The sequence below is a fragment of the Protopterus annectens genome, chromosome 3.part1 (assembly GCF_019279795.1).
Source record: "Protopterus annectens isolate FY-2018-M chromosome 3.part1, PAN1.0, whole genome shotgun sequence".
NCBI classification, from domain to species: domain Eukaryota; kingdom Metazoa; phylum Chordata; order Ceratodontiformes; family Protopteridae; genus Protopterus; species Protopterus annectens.
In genome coordinates, this window is record NC_056732.1 from 1,011,322,068 (window position 1) to 1,011,341,875 (window position 19,808).

The 19,808-nt window shown below is 38.7% G+C and overlaps 1 protein-coding gene across 1 annotated transcript in view; it reads right to left on the reverse strand.

Moving 5' to 3' along the window:
* CSPP1 (centrosome and spindle pole associated protein 1) overlaps positions 1-19,808 on the reverse strand; it is a 2,775,649-nt gene that overhangs the window by 1,566,862 nt on the left and 1,188,979 nt on the right. The window contains exon 11 of the mRNA XM_044066267.1: positions 3,989-4,109. Coding sequence (XP_043922202.1) covers positions 3,989-4,109 — 121 coding nt within the window. The remainder of the gene's footprint in view (positions 1-3,988; positions 4,110-19,808) is intronic.

Sequence of the window (19,808 nt, forward strand, 5' to 3'; positions counted from 1 at the left end):
TGGTGTGATTTTTCCTCTCCACTTTTGGAGGTAGAAGCACCCCATTGCTTAGGCCTGTATGAGCCTTGGGGCTGTGATCTGCCTCTGGGGCGTCTGTATTTGCCTTTTTGTGGCCTGTCTGACACTGGAAAGGACCAATTCATTGTAGGCCAGTTCCTGCTAAATCTGGGAGGCTGTACCTGTAAGAAATCCTTCACTGTTTGCATAGATTTAGCTTTGTCCTCCATTTTCTTCAACACTTCTGCTTTAACACCGAACAAGGTATCATGTTGTAATGGAGCATCTAATAGTTTTGCTTTGACATGATCAGGCAAATTCTGTTCTTTTAACCAAGCATGCCTCCTAATGACAGAACCTGTAACTGCGGCCCTGCAAGAGGCCTCTAGAGAATCAAAACCACATTGCAAAGTATGCTTTCCCACTTGTTCAGCTGCATGCAATAAATCCTGCATTTCTTTGTTTTCTGCACATTCTGAATTTGTCAACATTTTCTGTTTAAGCAGTGACATAAGATATTGCTGATATTTAAGCATATGAAACTGACAATTTAAAGCTCTTACAGCCAAGGTAGCAGAAGTATAAATTGTTTTTCCCCATCGGTCCAGGGCCCTTGAATCCCTATCAGAGGGAATAGGGTTTTTTGCAGTGGAGGCCTTGACCCCCTTGGGACCCTGAGAAATAGTTTCTGGGTCAGCAGCAGGGTTTTTGTAAAGAAATTTATGAAAATCCGGAACCCTGTAGTATCTGTCTGGCTTTACAGGAGCTGGTGGTAAAGAGTCAGGAGATAGACCGGACTCTGTAAAAACATCATCTACAATGTCTAAAACAGGAGGAATAGCAAGGGGTCTGTGTGCTGGGGTAATAAAAGGAAGTCTCCGAGCCTTTTCTTGGATTCAGAGTAATCTTGGCTCTCCCAATAGAAATGCTCCCTCATAGTATGCACGGTCTCCCCAAAAGAATAATCCTCAGGAGGCGAGGCTGAAGGGATGGATTCTTCAGCATCAGAATCCTCATAGGGAGGAAGGGAATACTCATGTTCAGTAGAGGAATCAGAGGAAATGGAAACCTGATCTGAAGATTCATATTCTATCTCTTGCCTAGGCCTCTTATCAGGAGGGGGATGGGAACCCCTGATCAAAGTAATTAGGTCTTCGGCCATTTTAAGCATCTATTTTTTAGGCATGGAAATCTGTCCAGGAGAATGTTGTACTTGTTTCTTTGTCTTTAGAGCTGCTTTAGTCTTTGCCTTTAAAGCTGAAGTTGGCTTTACATATAACTGTGTAGGTCTGAAAATACCCTCAGAAGCCGATGCCTGCTCAGCGGCTCCGGACCTATCTGAAAGAATAGTTTCTGAGTGTCCAATACCTTGGGTTTCCAGCGGCCTAGTTGGCTCCACGTGGGAGTCGGAAGCAGCCTGTGGCTCTGAGGTAGCGGGTGCCAGGGGCTGCAAAAGCACCTCACTGAGAACTGGCGACAGGCATAGTGGAAGCCACGTCGGTTTTGGCCCTCGGATGCTTGTCCTTTTCTTTTTCCTTGCGCTTTTTATAAACTCCGGTCGTCGGCTGTTCCAACAGAATTATATAATTGAATCTTCGACCAAAGTAATGAAAGGCAAAATCGTACAGATGCTTAATAGTGCGTTGGTTAAATCTAGCACAAAACCTTCAACTAGCAATGTTGTGGTCAGGGCCTAGGCAAGGAATCCAGTAAGAATGAAAATCCTTATGAGGTATTTGCTTCCCACGAGAAATACAATTATTAACTTTTTCTGACATCGGTCTGGAGCAAGAAAAACGTTTCCCCAACGGGGTACTTAGCTTTAATGAAGACTTCGGATCTGAAATTCGATTTTTGAAAATCTCAGGAGTCGGCCAACCAGCACTTGCGAACTGCTTTTGCTTCGGGCACCGCGCGGCAAGAAAGACTGAAGAAAATGGCGTCAGCTGCATCTATTATACCCCTGGCGCACTGACGTCAGGGAAGAGGCGACAGCAACCGACGCTGGACCTAGACTTTGGAATTCGGGCAGACTGAGGGTAGCCTGCCAGCATGATAACCCAACTGTAATGACTGCAACAGTGAAACATGATGAACATCTTTACTATCAGCAATTTGAAACTGATGTGTTGAAACCTCATCCAGCTGACAATCAAGAAAGAGCAGAACAGTAATGTTTTATCTACTATACGTTTTATTACATCTAGCAATATTTTTCTGTTCATTTTAGTTAACACATGTACTAGAGCAGCTTGACACTAACAGATGCCTTCTGTCGCAATGTGTTAATATAAATACTGTAAGACTATGACAGGTTAAGTGAAGCCTGCAACTTTTACTTCGCCATGTAAAAGGTGTTACATGGAGTGAAAATGTAATGATTTTGTCAAAAAATTGTGTGATATCTCTACTTTCTGCTTCTGGCAGAGCTTTTTTTCAAACTGAGGAACCCTTCACAAGTGACGCAGCTCCTACACAGACTGGGGCTCCAGGAGAACATAACAAAAGTCTTATTTAATGCCATCACACAGGACTGTTTTTCCTGGATTATCTCCTGGATACCAAAGTTCAAAGAACTCTTCTTAGACAGGAAAAAGTAGATCTACATCTATATCTATTCTTGAGTTTTTTCACTCAGACTACTGTCTCAGCCCAGAAATGTATCAGGAGTCTAAGTCTGATGGCATCTATGTTTGTCATGTTTTCTCTGGCAAGAGGCATTATTAGAAAAATTCAATGGCACCTGCTGTTCACATGGTCCCAACATCAACATTTACTGATATTTCAGATTCCAGTTTTGAAGTTTGTGAAAAGGGATATTCTTTGATGAGAGACCAATCGTAACAGAATTCAGTATTCATTTTATGTATTCCAGATTTTCCTTATCTTGTATGTATTCTGATGAAGTTCTTATAACCATAAAGAAGGAAAACAATCATTTGTTCTGAGCCTTTGCATGTATTTTTTCTACTTATTCAGTGAAGTTTTTAGTTTATATATATCTGCATCTATACACACACACACACACACACACACACACACACACACACACACACACACACACAATACATATAACATATATACACATATATATATATATATATATATATATATATATATATATATATATACACACACACACACACACACACACACACACACACACACACACACAGCATGCACATATAACTAATGTATCTACACGGTTTCACTTCATAAACTCGAATTACTGAAATCTCGAAATTCAGTAACCCGAGACTGTGAAGGTGAAAACCAGAATGCCGAAAGTGTATAAGCATGAATTTGAATATCTCGAATCCGCGCTTATGCACTTCCGGTATGTTGCATGTAGTGTTATGGTGTCTGAAATCGCATGTGAGTGTTTGTGTGTTTTTCTATGTTGTGTGTGTGGGTAAGGTTAGAGAGGTGTTAAGTGTGAGTGTTGGATTTGTTGGTGTTTGTGTATGTGTGATGTGTATTTGTGTTTGAGCGAGTGGAGGATGGCATGGTGTGTGGCGGTTTTTTTTTTATTTTATGTACGACCTCAGAGTGGGTATATATAAGTCAGGGAGTGTGGGGGGTGAAGCAGTTTGGGGCTGTGTGGTTTGTGTCTTGTGGGTGGAATGGTGTGCATGTTCAGTGGTGTATGGTGTATGCATGTTCGTGATTGTGTAATTCGGGTTTGTGGGTTTTGGTGTTGTGAATGGTTCGACTTCATAGTCTCGGGTTACTGAATTTCGAAATTTCAGTAATTCGAGATTAGGAAGTGAAACCATCTACACACGTAAACAAATAGGATCAATGGAGATATATATATATATATATATATATATATATATATATATACAAACACAGAGATTTTGTGCGTGTGTGTGTGTGTGTGTGTGTAATATTTAAAGGCAAATATGCAAGCACAAATACAGATCAAGAAGATATGTTTTAACATGAAATATTAACGTTTGCATTCTTCACAAGTTCTTATGTCATTTACCTGTTGTTTCAGGATGTCTTGATAATTCTGAGCCACCTCTTTTGAACGACTTTGTTTTTCATCTGAGAAGAAACCATGGCTTCCTGGTGCAGAATCAGAATTATTCTGTCTAGCTGAATAACTGTAAAAGTAAAAATGAACAGACTTTGTAAACCAGACACGCATTATACTAATTTATATGCCTCCATTTAATGAATGTTATACCTGACTACATGAAAATCTGCTTCTTCCTCATCTACTATGAACATAATTATCCCATCTCTGAACAAAGCCAACTAACTAATTCTTGGACCTTGACAAAGACACACTTCTGACCTGCCTTCAAAGCATGTTGACTCATTCACCTCTTTTTCCACTTCTAGTGAATACTGCTGTGATGGCATTATAAGGAAGATGCACCACACTTCCCTTTACACAGACACAAATGCCACAGCTCATTACAGAGGATCCTCGAGAGTCTCAATTGCAACTGAAGGTTAACAGTGATTTTTTGCCTTTACGTAAAGAAGAAATGCTGTCCTCGGGAGATGTGTTTAAGCACATTAAGGTTTTGTACATGACTGACTGCAACAGGAACAGTATGAGACTGACAACAGTGAATGGTGAACTGCTTCCTATGGAGACTCTTGGTTCACCATGTGATAAATATCACCATTGGAGCTTGTGGTTACAGGCAAAAGAAAGCATATTTCTCTGCAGGTTCACTGAGCTCACATTTTTGTGCCTTGGTGTACAGCTCAGTGATCCTGGAGATCCTCAAGATTGTAGTCTGTTTCTTCTGATTGAAAAGCACCTGCAAAGGTGATTCCAGAATTTAAGCATGCCCACATGAAGAGCTGCCTTTGATGCTGAGGAGAAGAGATGGAGCAGATCAAGGACACACAATGTCAAAGTGGCTGCTCAAGAGAGAATTCTTAAAAGATTTCAGAATCACAGAATTCGATCTCTGAAGTCAGTCACCAGGACTGAAATCACAGCATCTAAAACTTTCCGAGCCCCCAAGCCCTTCTCCTTTTCCCATAATGATCTGTAAGTCAAATCTCCTTTAATAATATCAGGTGTGCCAAGCTAAAAGAAAGCACTACACACAGAAATAGAATAATCACATACAGGCATACAAGTATTTCAAGCACAGGAATTAACTGTCCTTCTAGCCTGATACCAACCATTGTTCCCGTAAGTGGCCAGGCTGTTCTTACAAATATCCAAATTAGTGCTTGCTTTAATGTAACTTGGTAATCTATTCTATGCAACAGCTGCTCTCTCTCAGAGAACCAGTTAGTATACTTCTCACTTTTACAGAATCTGGTGTTTTAATTTCTCCAAGTCTTTTGGGTTTCTAATACCATGACGGGAATGGACCCCATTCCTAAGTCAAAGTACGATTAAAGTTCATGAAATTAGTATTGTTTCACTCTTTGATTTCAGTACTAATTTCATGAACTTGAATCTGCTACATATGTAGTCTGATGATTCTTTACTACTTTTTAATAACCACAAAGATTTCCAGAGGTTGCTATCTCTAAATGCCCTAAACATTTAAATAGGGTCTCCTCTTAAATATTTGTATGAGACACTGTATAAGTTCAGATATTTTAGTCTTTCATAACTTAAATTTTCACATCCATGGATGCTCTTGGGATATTTCCACTGTACTCTTCCCAGTTTACTAATGCTTGTTTTCCTATAATGTTTCCATATTGTTATTCCATACTCAAGTTTAGGTCTAATATAACAAACGGTAATTTTCCGTTAACGGGGCAACACTTCAAATGAGCGTTTTGAATATTGTATTTCAAGCGCTGTTGTTCTCTATGTACAAATCTGTGTATTTCATTTTCACATCCATTTCTGTTTCACTCTATTAAGAGGAACAGGAAAATGACGTCATTCTTGCTGACACTAAGTGCAAGCTGGAAGTTACATTTTGTTATGCTTCCGATGCACACATGTACTGTACAAGACTAAGCATTTGTTGTTGCTGGTGTTTTGTTTTATTTTCCGACTATCAGGACAAATTCCTGACAGGCATCATATGTGTCAGCAATATTCGCTGGATATGAACACTCGCCCGAATCAGAAACCAAGACAGCACACAAATAAATAAGTCCGTAAATTAGGAACACATAATTGTAATTTGTAAAGAGGGGATGAAATGCTGTGCAATTTAAGAAAAATAACTTACAAGAGTATCATTATTATGATTACCTTCGCTAAAAAAAAAAATCACAAATTTTAAGAAGGGATAAAGCCAAATTCAGGAGTCTTCTTTGATTGGTTACCATAAGTAGACGCGTCTTAGCACCTCCCCATCCTATTCAATTGGTTATCATTAGCAGACGCGTCTTAGCTCCTCCCTATTCTGTTCTCCGTTAACATCCTTATGCCTCGTAGGACTGTGACATGCTAAATAGGAGGTGTGCCCTGTCTTCTTTGTGTAAATATACGTATTTGAAGTTTGTTAATTTGCTCGATTTTCCTTGTCTTATGGAATGTTTTGATTTGTGTGGTTTACTCATTAAAAAATCCTGCTCCTCAATCCTCAACTGCTGAAATAGCAGTGACAGAACATCGCAGAGAAAGTCTAACTGCACTTCTTTACTATTTTAATAGCTATACGACTTGTTTTAATGTGTCACTTTTAATAATGTTACTACACTACAAGCTGATGTGATTAGCAGGCATCCCTGTCATTTAGTTTCTTTGATCAGTAACAGATTTGTACTTAAAGAGAGAACAACAGCGCTTGAAATACAATATTCAAAGCGCTCATTTGAATTGTTGCCCCGATAATGGAAAAGTACCTAACAAATAAAGACTTCATTTCTGATTTTCTAGACTTAATAAAACTTTATATACAATCTACAGTTCTAGAACTATGATTAACCAACTGGTTGATGTGATTAGAAAATTTCAAATCTGGATATACCCATATACCCAGGTGCCTAACAATCTATAGTTTCAATGACTGCATGCTGCATTAAATATCCATCTTTCAAATTATCTCTCCCAAATCTGCTTAGTTTTTGATGTATTTATCAGCATATTATTTTCCTGTGCCCAAATGGCCAGTTTAGTCAAGTCCTTTGCGGACATGCCCTATATGTAAACACATGTAGTCAGTTTATGCGATTTCAAATCATCTACATACAGACTGTAGAACACCTCAGATTAAAAAGGTAGATCTGAAAGATACAATCTAAACAAGTATGGGTCTAGGACAGAGCCCTGCGGGATACCCTGACTGTAGTTAAAGATGTAAGCTCCACAAGTACAGCAAGTGCACAGACCCAAAAAACAATGAAATCCAACAAAAAAACGGCCAGCACTCAGTGGTGGTACATAAAATATTTAAATCAACACAGCTCAAAGGTTCATATGTACAAAGCAAATCCCGACTGGTTTCAGCAAAACACCTTCCTCAGTGAATATTATATACAACACAAACATTTATATAATGGCCCATCCCCTGAACCCACTTGTGATTGGACATTTACAGATGATCATTAAGACCTGGAGAAAAAAGACCTCCCAGTCTGATAATCCAACAATTCTCCTTGTTATTCAAAATACCATGCCAACCTGTTTTGTTCTTCCTATCACCTACATTTCTGTCAATAACAACAAATTGTGCAGTGGGATGTTTAACAGAATGCTCAAAAAAAAAGCATTGGACAACTTTTTATTCCATATATCACTCAAATGCTCAGAAATAAGTATTTTGAGGGGATGTGAAGTTTGTTCAACATAAAAAGCAGAACAGGTGCATGTCCCCAAATCACCCTATCAGTACTACAATTGCACAAGAATCCAATGTCATATATACCTTAGAAGTATTCTTCCTAGTAAATTGTCCGGATTTAAGGACATATTTACACGATGAACAGTGGCCACAAGATCCACAACCTGCAAGTTTCTCACCATCAATCGTAGATTAATACACAGGATGAACACTAAACTTATTCTTATTTTTGTAATGATTTAAAAAAAACACCCAGTGTCTTTCCTCTAGGGAATGAAAAACATCTAGAGGTTAAGATGTCACACAACCTATCATCTGCAAGCAAAATATCCCAGTGTTTCTGAATGACATCTATACAATACAGAGTATTACGACCAGACATAGTTACTAGTGGAATAGTCCTATTTCTTGTCTGATGCCTATGTTTGTATTGCAAAAGGGTTGACCTCTCCTTCCTGGATTCCAAACAACTGACTTGAGTGATACTTTCCCCATTGTATCCACGCTGCACAAACCTGTTGACCAAATCTTGTTTGTTATATTTGTACTACTAATCAGAGGAGCAAATACAATGCATACACAAAAATTGTGATTTGGGAATGTTGCGAATGATGTGTCAAGGATGAAAACTAGTACAATGTAATAAAGTATTAAACTGTGGATGTTTCCAGAAGACAATACTATCCAAGGTACCATTAACATTCAGAGAAATTTGAACATCCAAAAAAGTAATGCGACTAAAATCATGGTGTAGAGTAAAATGTATGCCCCGTTTATCATCATTTAAATAATCTACAAATTCACGTAGATATACAATATCTGACCTCCACACCATCCAGCAGTCCTCCAAATACCTGTGGCACATGTCAATCTCCCCCAAAAACAAATTATGAGTCGCATCATATACAAGTTGTTCCTCCAAATAGCCCATAAAGAGATCTGCATAGATGGGGGCAAACGAAGCCCCCATAGCTGTCCCTTTAACTTGCCAACAGCAATCTCCATTAAAATAAAACACATTCTTAGTTCATGTTCAAACACATTAAGAATGTACTGAAGCCAGGGGTATACAGTGAAACACGATTAAGCCAATAATCTAATGCCAACAAGCCCGCCCAATGTGGTATACTTGTACATCGGGCCGTCACATCCAGGGTACACACAACCTAACCAGGCTCCAACTGCATTTCAGATATAATATTCAGGAATTCTGCAGTATCCTGAATCCTCACCCTGACCGTTGGTAATAATGGTTTCAAATATTTAGTGAGGAAACCTGGTAATGTTTCAGAAAGGGACCCCATCTCTGAAATAATGAGACTACCCAGTGGTTTCTGTAAGTCTTTATTTATCTTGAGTAAAAGTTACACATATTGAATTTGGGGATCAGGTACAGTTATGTGCAACACAATCAAATGGTTAACAATACTGTCTTCTAGAGCCAGCTGGAGAAAACTATCAATTTCCTTTTTAAACTTGTCAGTGGGATCTATCAACATTTTCATGTAAAACCTCAAATCTGATAATTGTCTCTTCGCTTCCTGCAGGTACACAGACCAATCCGTAACCACAATAGCACCTCCATTGTCCGAAGTAATAACTAAATTCCTATTGTTCTGAAGGTTGGTCAAAGCCTGTAAACTCACTAGGGGATAAATTATGCCTGAAAACCCCTGAACCAGACTCTAAAGTGCAGATCTTTGAGAACACACTGCTGGAACATCACCACATATTTGTTCATGGGAGGCATAAATTGGGACTTATGCAATCTGAAGGCAGTAGATGCCTGAGAAGAGGAACAACAAAATGTAATCTTTTAAGTTTAATAACCGACAAAAAGAAATCACATCATAAACAAGCATATTCTCAGATACACACAAAAAAAAAAAAAAAAAAAAAAACAGGTACAAAGTTGAGCCCTTTGTTCAATAACTATTTCCACATTAGACAACACCACAGATGAGATGTTATGTACAGTGCAAAACGTATCTACTGTGGTATCAGTAGTTGTAATAATGTGTCTACATTGGATGTTTGATTTATGTTTCTTACCACCCCTTCGTCTCCTGATCCTAAGGGGTTAACCACGGTATGTTTCTTCAGGGCTGGTGATCCCTGTCTATGTTCATATTCTGTGTCTGTAACTGAAGAGGAGTCCTCCCCCAAAGTGTCACTGATAGTACTATTTTTTTTTCCCAAAATGGACCCATTCCTTTTTCTCGTATTAGATAAATGTCACAAATCCTGACTGGCAAATTTGACATTTATTTGATGTCCAAAATGCTTACCCCAACTATAGTCCCTAACATTCCTGTTAAACTTATGAATTTTCTTTTCCCTAAGTTGTTTTTCAATAGTAATAAGCTCCTTAGTGGGTTTCTGGAAACATGTAACATAAAATGGTTATCCCTCAAAGGGTTTGACCTCAACACAAACTCGGGGATCGACTGGGCTACCATACGTTCATAATAAGCAGTAAATATATCTACAAAATGTATGGATGCATTCTGTTGTGCTATCACCCATTCATGTGTCAAGGTATCATCTGCATTACTAACCAAAGGTTGAATACAGATGTGTAACCCCCTCAGTGTAATCCCTTCCAATTTGTAGGTCTGGATTTGCTGGGTGTTGTGCCTTGTGCATATTGGATTTGGTGGGTGTTGTGCCTTGTGAAAATGCATCTTTGAGCAGTGTTGAGTGAATATTTTATACTGGCTGTTTCTTTTTTGTTGGATACCCTGACTGTAACCAAGACTTTCATCTGTCCAATTGCCGCATGATACTTGCCATGTTCTACTTGTAAGCTGTGATGGTCACTCTACCCCTGGGCCAGTAATCAAGGAGCCTCAATCCACACCACTGAGACCGGTCAGATATTGTCACTAAAACAGGAATGGATTTACACAGTATTTTTCTGATGCCGTTCTCTGCATCAAGCACAATTTTCCGCAAGAGCACAGATTCCCTCTCTCTCCAGATCCCAAACAAGACTCACTTTGGAGCACTGTGTCCCACGTTCCAAGTAGCTAACACACCCATACATGTGTATCTGACTTTTTATTTATTTAACATTTGTTTGCTGGGAAAGTCCAACTTGGAACAAAGCCAATTTTCAGTGGAGGCCTGGGGAGAAATGCTCCAAAGGCCTGTCTTTGTAACATGGGAGGAAACTTGCATCCCCAGCAGACGCCCACATGGATGCAGGGAGGACATGCAGACTATGCACAGAAGGCGCTCCAGCTAAGAATCAAACCACAGAATCTCTTGCTGTAACACAGCCATCCACACACACAAATCTGCCCACCTGTGACAAAAAAGCACACACATACACAAGCACACACATACACAAACACACACACTCCTGGGAAAGGCTGGTAGAGACTTACTAGCTGTACCCTTTCTGCTCAGCCTACAAGGTAATCATGCTGCCACAAGTTAACTACTCTCATGCTCTTACAAGGGTATCCAATTATACTGAGTAAATCAATACTAATATAAATGGTAGAGTATAACCAAAGCAGCAAGGCTTTTCAGAGTGGCCAAAGAGTCACTAAAGTAAGCACAAGTATTCTCACAATGTTAAAAGTATTCTCTAAGACTAGACAGAATGAAAGATATAAAAATATTTAATAATAAAATTAAAAACATGAGAATACTAAATATTTAAGTACAATAAACACCTGAGTTTCAATCACAGGAGAAATGAAAACAACACAGTTGGACTGATTCAAACAGATGCAAAAAAAAAACAATACTTAACTAATCTCACTGTATTTCCTGACTGTCTATAAAGAATAACTGTTCCTTAGCTAACTTACTTAACACAGCAAGGCAATATTAGATGCTGAGATGCTTACTTCCCCAAGGCAAAGTGACAAGCTTCCATTTAAACTGAATCTTTATATCAGGTTCCAAAAAATAAATAAATAAAAACTGTTGTGAGAGTTCCATTCTCTCAGTGCTTTTTATAGAATGACATCACATATGATCACCCTACTCCGGTATAATACAGATTCAGAGATTTGCTAAGATCTGTTGCAGTATTTGATAATTATAGAACAATTTCAAAAACTTCTACTCTTCCCTTCCAGAATTCTTTGTTTAAACATATACATTTAATCAGTTACAACACTGTTGATGCATTTTTAATTTTTAACACAATCATTTGTCCAAGTCAGCGTAATAGTCAAACATAAAATTATTTACAAAAGTCCAGCTAACTATGCTGGCATATGTTACACATGCACTGCCCTATTATCCCTGGCACAGATGGCAACACCCACATTGTCACAAGCCATGCAGCTATCCATTTTATCGAGAGTACACTGACACCTAGCTGTTGAAATTCACTGACCAGTATTTTGTGTACGACTATATCAAACACCGAAGTTATTCATAGCTGTCATGTTACAGGTGTTAACAGGTCTAGTTTCAACATATGCATGCTTATATAATTGTTCCAAGTTCTATCCTTTCCAATGCTACCTTCTTCATTATTTTTCCACAACATCAAAGTAGACTTAAGGGTCTGTATGACTCCAGGATTGTCCACCTCCCCCTTCCCTTAAAGACAAGTTTAATAAGTGAATATCTTCAATCTTGTGAAATCTCCCCATATTTATATGACCTAGTAAACAAGATATAATGGCACTGCAAGTTCTTGTTGAAGTGTTCTCAAGTTATCACTAATTCAGTCTCCTCTCTCTGCTTGGATCCAGTTTGCATAGTTCTTTTTCAATATAATCTAATCTGATTCCAGCATCTGAGGTTACCTAGATGATACTAGGACAACTTATCACCTCCTTCGTGGAACATACTGTTTTGTATAAGGTTTTGTAAATATATCTATAATCTGGGAATAAATTTTAGAACCTACACACAGCTTATCAATTTATATGTCTTTCTTCCTTCCACATTCTATAAAATGGTTTCATATTATGCTCAATATTTTTATACAAATTTTCTTCAAATTTTTTCTTGATTTTGTCTCACACTGTTTCTACAGCTTGTTTATTTCAGTTTTCAAAGTTGTAGTTCCAACCACTTTTTCACTTCTTATATTTTTTCTCTCCCACCTTAATCAAGTATCTTGTTCTTATTTAACTACATTCTCATGTGTGCCTAGATCCTGATGTTAAACATTTTTTTTGCATTCAAACATTTTCTCTTTCTAAACTTTCCACATTCTTTCTGCAGTTCAATTAGTTTTATATAGTGACTTGCCTTGCTTTCATATAATCTGCTTTTAATCTTCAACGCACTGGATTAGATTTAATTTTGGCAGAATTATTGAGCAACACATTAACCTTACTAACCACATGATCACTGCATATCAGCGGTGGCAAAACTTGACATGAACTAATTTCTTTAGGAACACAAAACTAATGTTGCTGAATCAACAATATTCCTGTGTTTTTGGTAAATGCAAGTCCTCAGCCACTATTATCCTTTTCTCCTGTGCTTCATGCAAGAAAAGTATGAATTCCTCTAGGTCATCAGCACTTGACTTTGATGGCCTACACACTAACAATTGCTATATGTTCCAGGGTTGTCTTGAATGTTGCAGTTACACAATATATACTATTGGTGTTATCACTGAAAGTGTAATAATCAGAGGTATCATAATGATCTTAAATCCCTATCATAACACCTCCACCATATTTTTTGTTACGGTGTCTGTTACAGTAAATTTATATTTACAGAACTGGTTTCCAGTCATTGTTCTTTAACAATGTTTCACAAACATCATCAATCTTGTGGGAACAGCAAATTTTCCAATAAAAAATATTACTATTATTATTAATGCTCCTAGCTTTAACACCTATCATAGATGCATCAAATGATCCTATCTGTGAACTGTTAAATTTTCGACTTGGAAAAATTCTGCCTTGTATTTGTCAAATACTGTAAAATATCTGTTGCAAAATTTCTTTTCTCTGATCTTGACAAGTGTAAGCCATCCTTGTCTGAACATGTGTGCCTAAAATTAGGCTCAGATGGCTCTACACATTTCCAATTTTTAAAACATGACTTTTTTAATGTAGGTATTTACCTCAAAAATCTTTTCATTCACGGTGACAAGAGTCTCCTTTCTAATTGTGATTTATGAAAAAAGAACTTATGTAATTATCACAACATTCCATCATCTGTGTTTTCTATTTTCATTCTTCCTCAACCACTGGGTTTGAATTTGAACCTCAGATCCGACTCGGCTGATACCATAGCTAGTGGCCCAATGAATCTCTCGAGCTCTTCCCTACCTATAATGCAACAACCTCTAACATACCTAATATATCTTGTTTGCTAGGTGGCACAAGTACTAAATATTAGAATAATGTTCCTAACAAAGGAAACAAATATCTGGAGCTCCATACAAGACACTGTGGTCTCTTATAGCATCCTATTCTCCAGAAGTCTATGATGACACAGGTTGGGGGTTGGTGGGTGGGGAGTTGAAGAATGAAAATGGACAACACAGATGGAATGTTATGGTAAGTACATAACTTCTTTCTCTGAAATTGTCAATATTCATTTGTTTCTCAACCAATGGGACAGAGTCCCCAGCTACCGGATATCCTGGGTGGACTCTATGGAAGGATGATCCTGAGCACGGTTGAACTAAAGACTGCTCTTCCCCACGAGACCAGATCCAATTTGTAGAGAGTAATAAAAGTGTGAGGATTAGCTGAACTAGCAGCTGCACATATGTCATCCATAGAATGAATGGATAAAAATACTGTCAATGTTGCCACAGATCTTGTAGAGTGACTTGTTAAAGGTTTTGGTAATGAAATGCCTGATTTATTATAGCAAAGACAATGCAGTACATAATCCACCTTGCCAATGTTACCTTTGTAACAGATTTGCTAATTTGTTATCTGCAAAGTATATAAATAGCCTAGCAGATCTCCTAATGTCTTTTGTTTTGTGTAAGTAAAAACACAACTGTCTATGAACATCCAGTAAATGTAACATATATTGACCTTTGTTTTCAAATTTTGGAAAGAAAATGGACAAGTTAATATACTGATTGATACTGAATTCTGACACCACCTTAGGAAGGAAGGATCGGTTCTTAATGACACACTATCCTTACGGAAAATTAAGTAAGGAGGTTTAAAGGATAATGCTTGGAGATTTAAAATTCTCCAAGCAGACCTGATGGCCACTAAAACGTTTGTCTTTCAAGTTAGAAATTTAAGATCACAATTTCCCACTGGAGCGAAGGGTGAATGGATTAAGAGCTACAATAGAAGATTCAAATCCCATGGAGGAATAGGATCTTCATAAGGTGATCTAAGTAAATTAGTACCTTTTAGGAGAAAGCCTTGCATATCTTAGTAAAGGCTCAAGAAGAACTGTCAACTCCTACATGAAGGTTAGAGATTGCTACCAAATAAACTTTAATGGTAAAGGAGTTAGCACCCTCATTAAAAATTTCTGCCAATAATCAAGGACAAACTGTATAGGGGCTGAAAAAGGATCTCTTCAAGATTTTCCTACTGAAAGCTTTATGGGAAGATGAAAGTATATGACGTACAGGGGACGAGAGCACAGGTTGTACGGCTATTAGTGGTAGTGGAGAAACCACACTGTTAGCTTGATGTTTGAGATGTCCGGATGAATCATGCCCGTCAGGGGATGACTTTGCTCTTCAGTCTTGCATCTTTCTGTAGGAATTTGAGAATCAAAGGGGTTGCTGGATAAGTATAGAGAAGACCACAGGGCCAATCGTGGAGCTGAGTGCCCCTTGGTGATTCCCCCATGGGGGATTAGGGCAAAAAAGCTGCTGCATTTATTTAGAGAAGATGCAAAAAGATTGTAGCAAGGCTGGCGCCATTGACAGAAGATCCCTTCTGCCGCTTTTTTGTTGTGAGACTACTTTTCAGGAAGAAGAATGGACCTGCTCAATTTGTCTGCTATCATATTGGACTTCCCCGGAATGTGATTTGCTATCAGAAACTGGTTGGATGAGATTGCCCATTGCTACACTCTGGATAAGACCTGGTTCCTCCCTTCTTTGTTGATGTACCAAAGTACTGACATGTTGTCAGTTTGGATCGCAACTGTCCCCAGAGGTAGAGCATCCTGAAAATCTTGCAATGCTAAAAGCACTGCTCCCATCTCCAAGACATTTATATGTACATTTGCCTCTTCAGTGGACCAAGTGCCTTGTACAGTTTTTCCCAGGAACTGCCCCCCCCCCCACACCCACACCCAATATGGGATGCACCTGTGGTCTCTATGGATTTGGGTTGAGGAAGAATGAACAGATGGCCTTGTACAAGCTGATCTGACCTTATCCACCAAACAAAGGTATTTTCTTGCATGCCTGTGTAATCCTTATTTGAACTGACATCCGTTCATAAAGACTTGACAATTGGGACTCTAGCATCCACTGAAGAATTCTCATATTTAATTTATTTATTTAACATTTGTCGACCGGGAAAGTCCAATTAGGACAGGGCCTATTTTCAGTGGAGGCCCGGGGAGAAACACTCCAGACGCATGTCTTTGGAAGAAATATATCTTGCCAGGGGAACAAAAATTATGGTCACTGACTGACACCAGGGCTTGAAGAATCAATCAGGCTGAAATTTTGGTGGTGTGAATAATATTTGCAACTTGGAATCTTAATTTTTGCCTTCTGTTTAGGGGAAGCAAAGCTGTCACAGATACTGTATTGAAATTTGCTCCTATGAATTCCAGTGTTTGAGATGGTTGTAACTGAGATTTGTTGCCATTTATTGTAATCCCCAGAAGGGAGGGAGTTTGGAATACCTGGTGTCTCACTATTATGAGTAGATGCCTGGTTGGAGCGGTAATGAGCCAAATCATCTAAATACAGAAATGCCCAGAATCTCTACAGTCTTAAGTGAGCTGCCACCACTGACATACTTTTGGTTAACACCCTGAGGGCTGTGGTGAGACCGAAGTGCAGAGCTCGGAACTGGTAATGACTAGCTCCCAGTTAGAAGCACAAAACATTTGGGACAGCCTGTTCATTTTAAGTGATAGTATGCATCATGAATGTCTATCAAGCACATCCAATCGTCCTTGCCTAAAATGGCAAGATGGACTGAACCGTGACCATCCAAAACTTAGTGTGTCGTACTGGCTTGTTCAAGTTGCTGAGATTGAGAATTTGTCTCTAAGCTCCCATTTTCTTTGGCACTAAAAAGAATCTTGAGTAAGTTCTGGATCCTTTCTGGTCTAGTGAGACTTCTTGAATGACTCTTTTTCTAGCAGCTTTTGTATTTCCAGTGCTGTTGCTTTCCCCTGATTGGTTGGAACATATGGAAACTTTTGTGAGAATGGAGGTGGAAGGAAAAAGGGAATTATATAACACCTCTGGAAACTAAACCTCTACACCCAAGTGTCTTTTGTGACATCTAGTCAGGCTCCCTGGTGCATGGATAAACAACTACCTGACTGCCTCCAGAGGGGGACAATCAGGCTTCCTTTCAGGAGCGGTGGTAGGGCCTTGTCAGAGAAAGTGTCTCTAGACCTCTGGTTTTGCAGACCACCTATACTGCATGGGTGGTGTCTTCCATTAGTATCCCCCCCTCTGCCTTTGGGGGAACCATCTCCACATGGATCCTGGAAAGGACTCGGAGATTTTTTGAACCACATTTTCCACCCCCCTGACTGGTTCCTTGAAAAGGTCGAAAAACATACTCACACAGCAGAGAGTCTTTCCGTCTTACACCTGGAGAATGTGTCCTTCACTTTTGGGCCAAACAAGGCTGATCCATCGAAGGAAGCACTGATGAAAGCAGACTTAAAGGGCTCTGCAAAATCAGAGAAGCATATTCAGACATGTCTCCTCATTGTGATGCGTGAATCCGCCTCCCCTGAGGTACCCACAACTGCATGGAAGATAAGCCTCATATAAGAGTTTGAGATGGACTGAAGGGTTGTCAACTGTGGGACTACTGAAGTTTGAGTCTCTCCAGTAGTGGTCCCTGAAAAAGTATTTGACAATTTCTTAATCAAATCTCTTTGTAACCTTGTGAAATGTGTCACGTAGTTTGGTGACCTAATAGTAAAGGTTGCTGAAGCACAGACACACTTCCTGAACCTGTCCAAAGCCCTGGAGACTATTAGGGGGATGGGCAGTGGATTTTTTTTTTCCACACATTCCTTCTGCATGGCTGCGACTATGACATTGGCATCTACTGGTACTCCCTTGCTCCAGTGTTTCCTTCCTGACAGAGGTGCCAGAATTCGGTCTGGTCTCTTGGGGACAGGTTCAACCACATCATGTTCCTTCCATGCCCACTGAGTGATCAAATCAATGAGCTCATCAGTGGGTGAAGTTACCCAGGAGGTAGAAGGACCAGATCCAAATGCCTTCAGAAACTGTCATTCCTTCAGGGAAGACATTTGGGAGGACCAACGTCCCTATTGCTTGAGGATCTCCAGAATGTCTCCAAATGAGACGTCTTCAGGTGATGATCTAGGGGATTCTCCCCCTTTGTCAAAATCTATGTCTTCTGTGATAGACGTCTGAGAGGAATCTAAGTGACTCCTTTAGCACTTTCTCTTCTGGTGTACTTCCTCCGTGGGATGTTCCAGGGAACTGCTGGAAGAGAGGGCAATACTCTGCTAGGTTAATCTGGAAGGGGTGAACTGGCTGTCCCTGTGAAGTCGAATTTTGAGGCTCTAGGAGCAGATTCACATGGGAAGTTGAAGGAAGATCCAAGGAAGGGACAGCCCATCTGTCCTGCCAAAGCAAAGAAATCTCTCTCCACTTAGTAATATAATAAACCACCAAGCAGCAAATATACACCAAACTACTGAGTCTGCAAGAAAGATGCCACGAATCTGACAATAAACAATTTAATCACACTGAATAACACTCTAGCGCTTCACCACAGCCTTCCTGGAGTTGCAAAGTGTTCATCACAATGTATCCATATATATACACACACACATACTCAATTAAATACAATTAAACAATCATCTAATCAATTAATCATCAAACAGAAAATGTATACTAACACTTCAAACACCCTCCAGTTACATTCATTATTTAAACCTCCTGGAGAAAGTGTATTGAATTGTAAAATATATAATGTTTCTTTATACAATAATTTCTTTTTTATTAATCCCTCATCTGTTTCAAGAATCTGTTCCAAAATACAGGCTTTTAATAACAGAAAGTCACTACTGTAAAAAATGTAAAGCTATAGGACTTGTAGCATTCTTATTTTTTATACCCCTAATATGCTCTTGAAGCCGTAGCTTAAACATTATGTTAGTTTCCCCTATATAGAACAGATTACAAGGGCAAGATAATGCATATATCACTGAGTTAGTCATACTTGTAAAAGCAGAAGTGGAAGTGGAACAAAATCTTACACCATTAATTCTTTCAAAGCACATAGTAATATTTGGGCAGACAGAGCACCTTCCAAAAGGGAAGGTGCCACACACAGAAAGTTGCAAGTTTAACTCTTCACCTGGTAAAACAAAACCATTGTGTACCACCATGTCTAACATTTCTACTTCTTTTGAATGAAATATTAGGATTTCTATAAAGATTCTGTACACCCTCCATATTGGTTAAATAAGGCCAATAATATCTAATAGCATCAATGTTTTTTTCACTTACAATATTATATACAGTAACAAACTAAACTTTGTTTCACTTACAATATTATATACAGTAACAAAATAAACTTTTCTACACTCCTGCATTGTAATAAATTCTCTGTGATCATTTCTCTTATTCATTAAGGGCCTATTTTGAGGCAAATTAATGTCAGTTAATTTATAAAGAGCATTTAAAATAACATTTTCATCATGCCCTCTGTTTAAAATTAATACAGGTTTTTACAAATTCATTTTCTAAACCCATTTCATCATTACACAGTCTACTTACTCTCAACAGTTCATTATAAGGTAGTGCTTCCAAAGTATGTGGCGGATGGCAACTTTTACTATCCATAATGTTGTAATTTCCAATTCCCTTTCTATGTATATAAGTCATTATATTATTATTCCTAATGGTCAAAATAACATCTAGATAGTTAACTGTTTTTCCCATCTATAAGCCATCAAATTTTACCT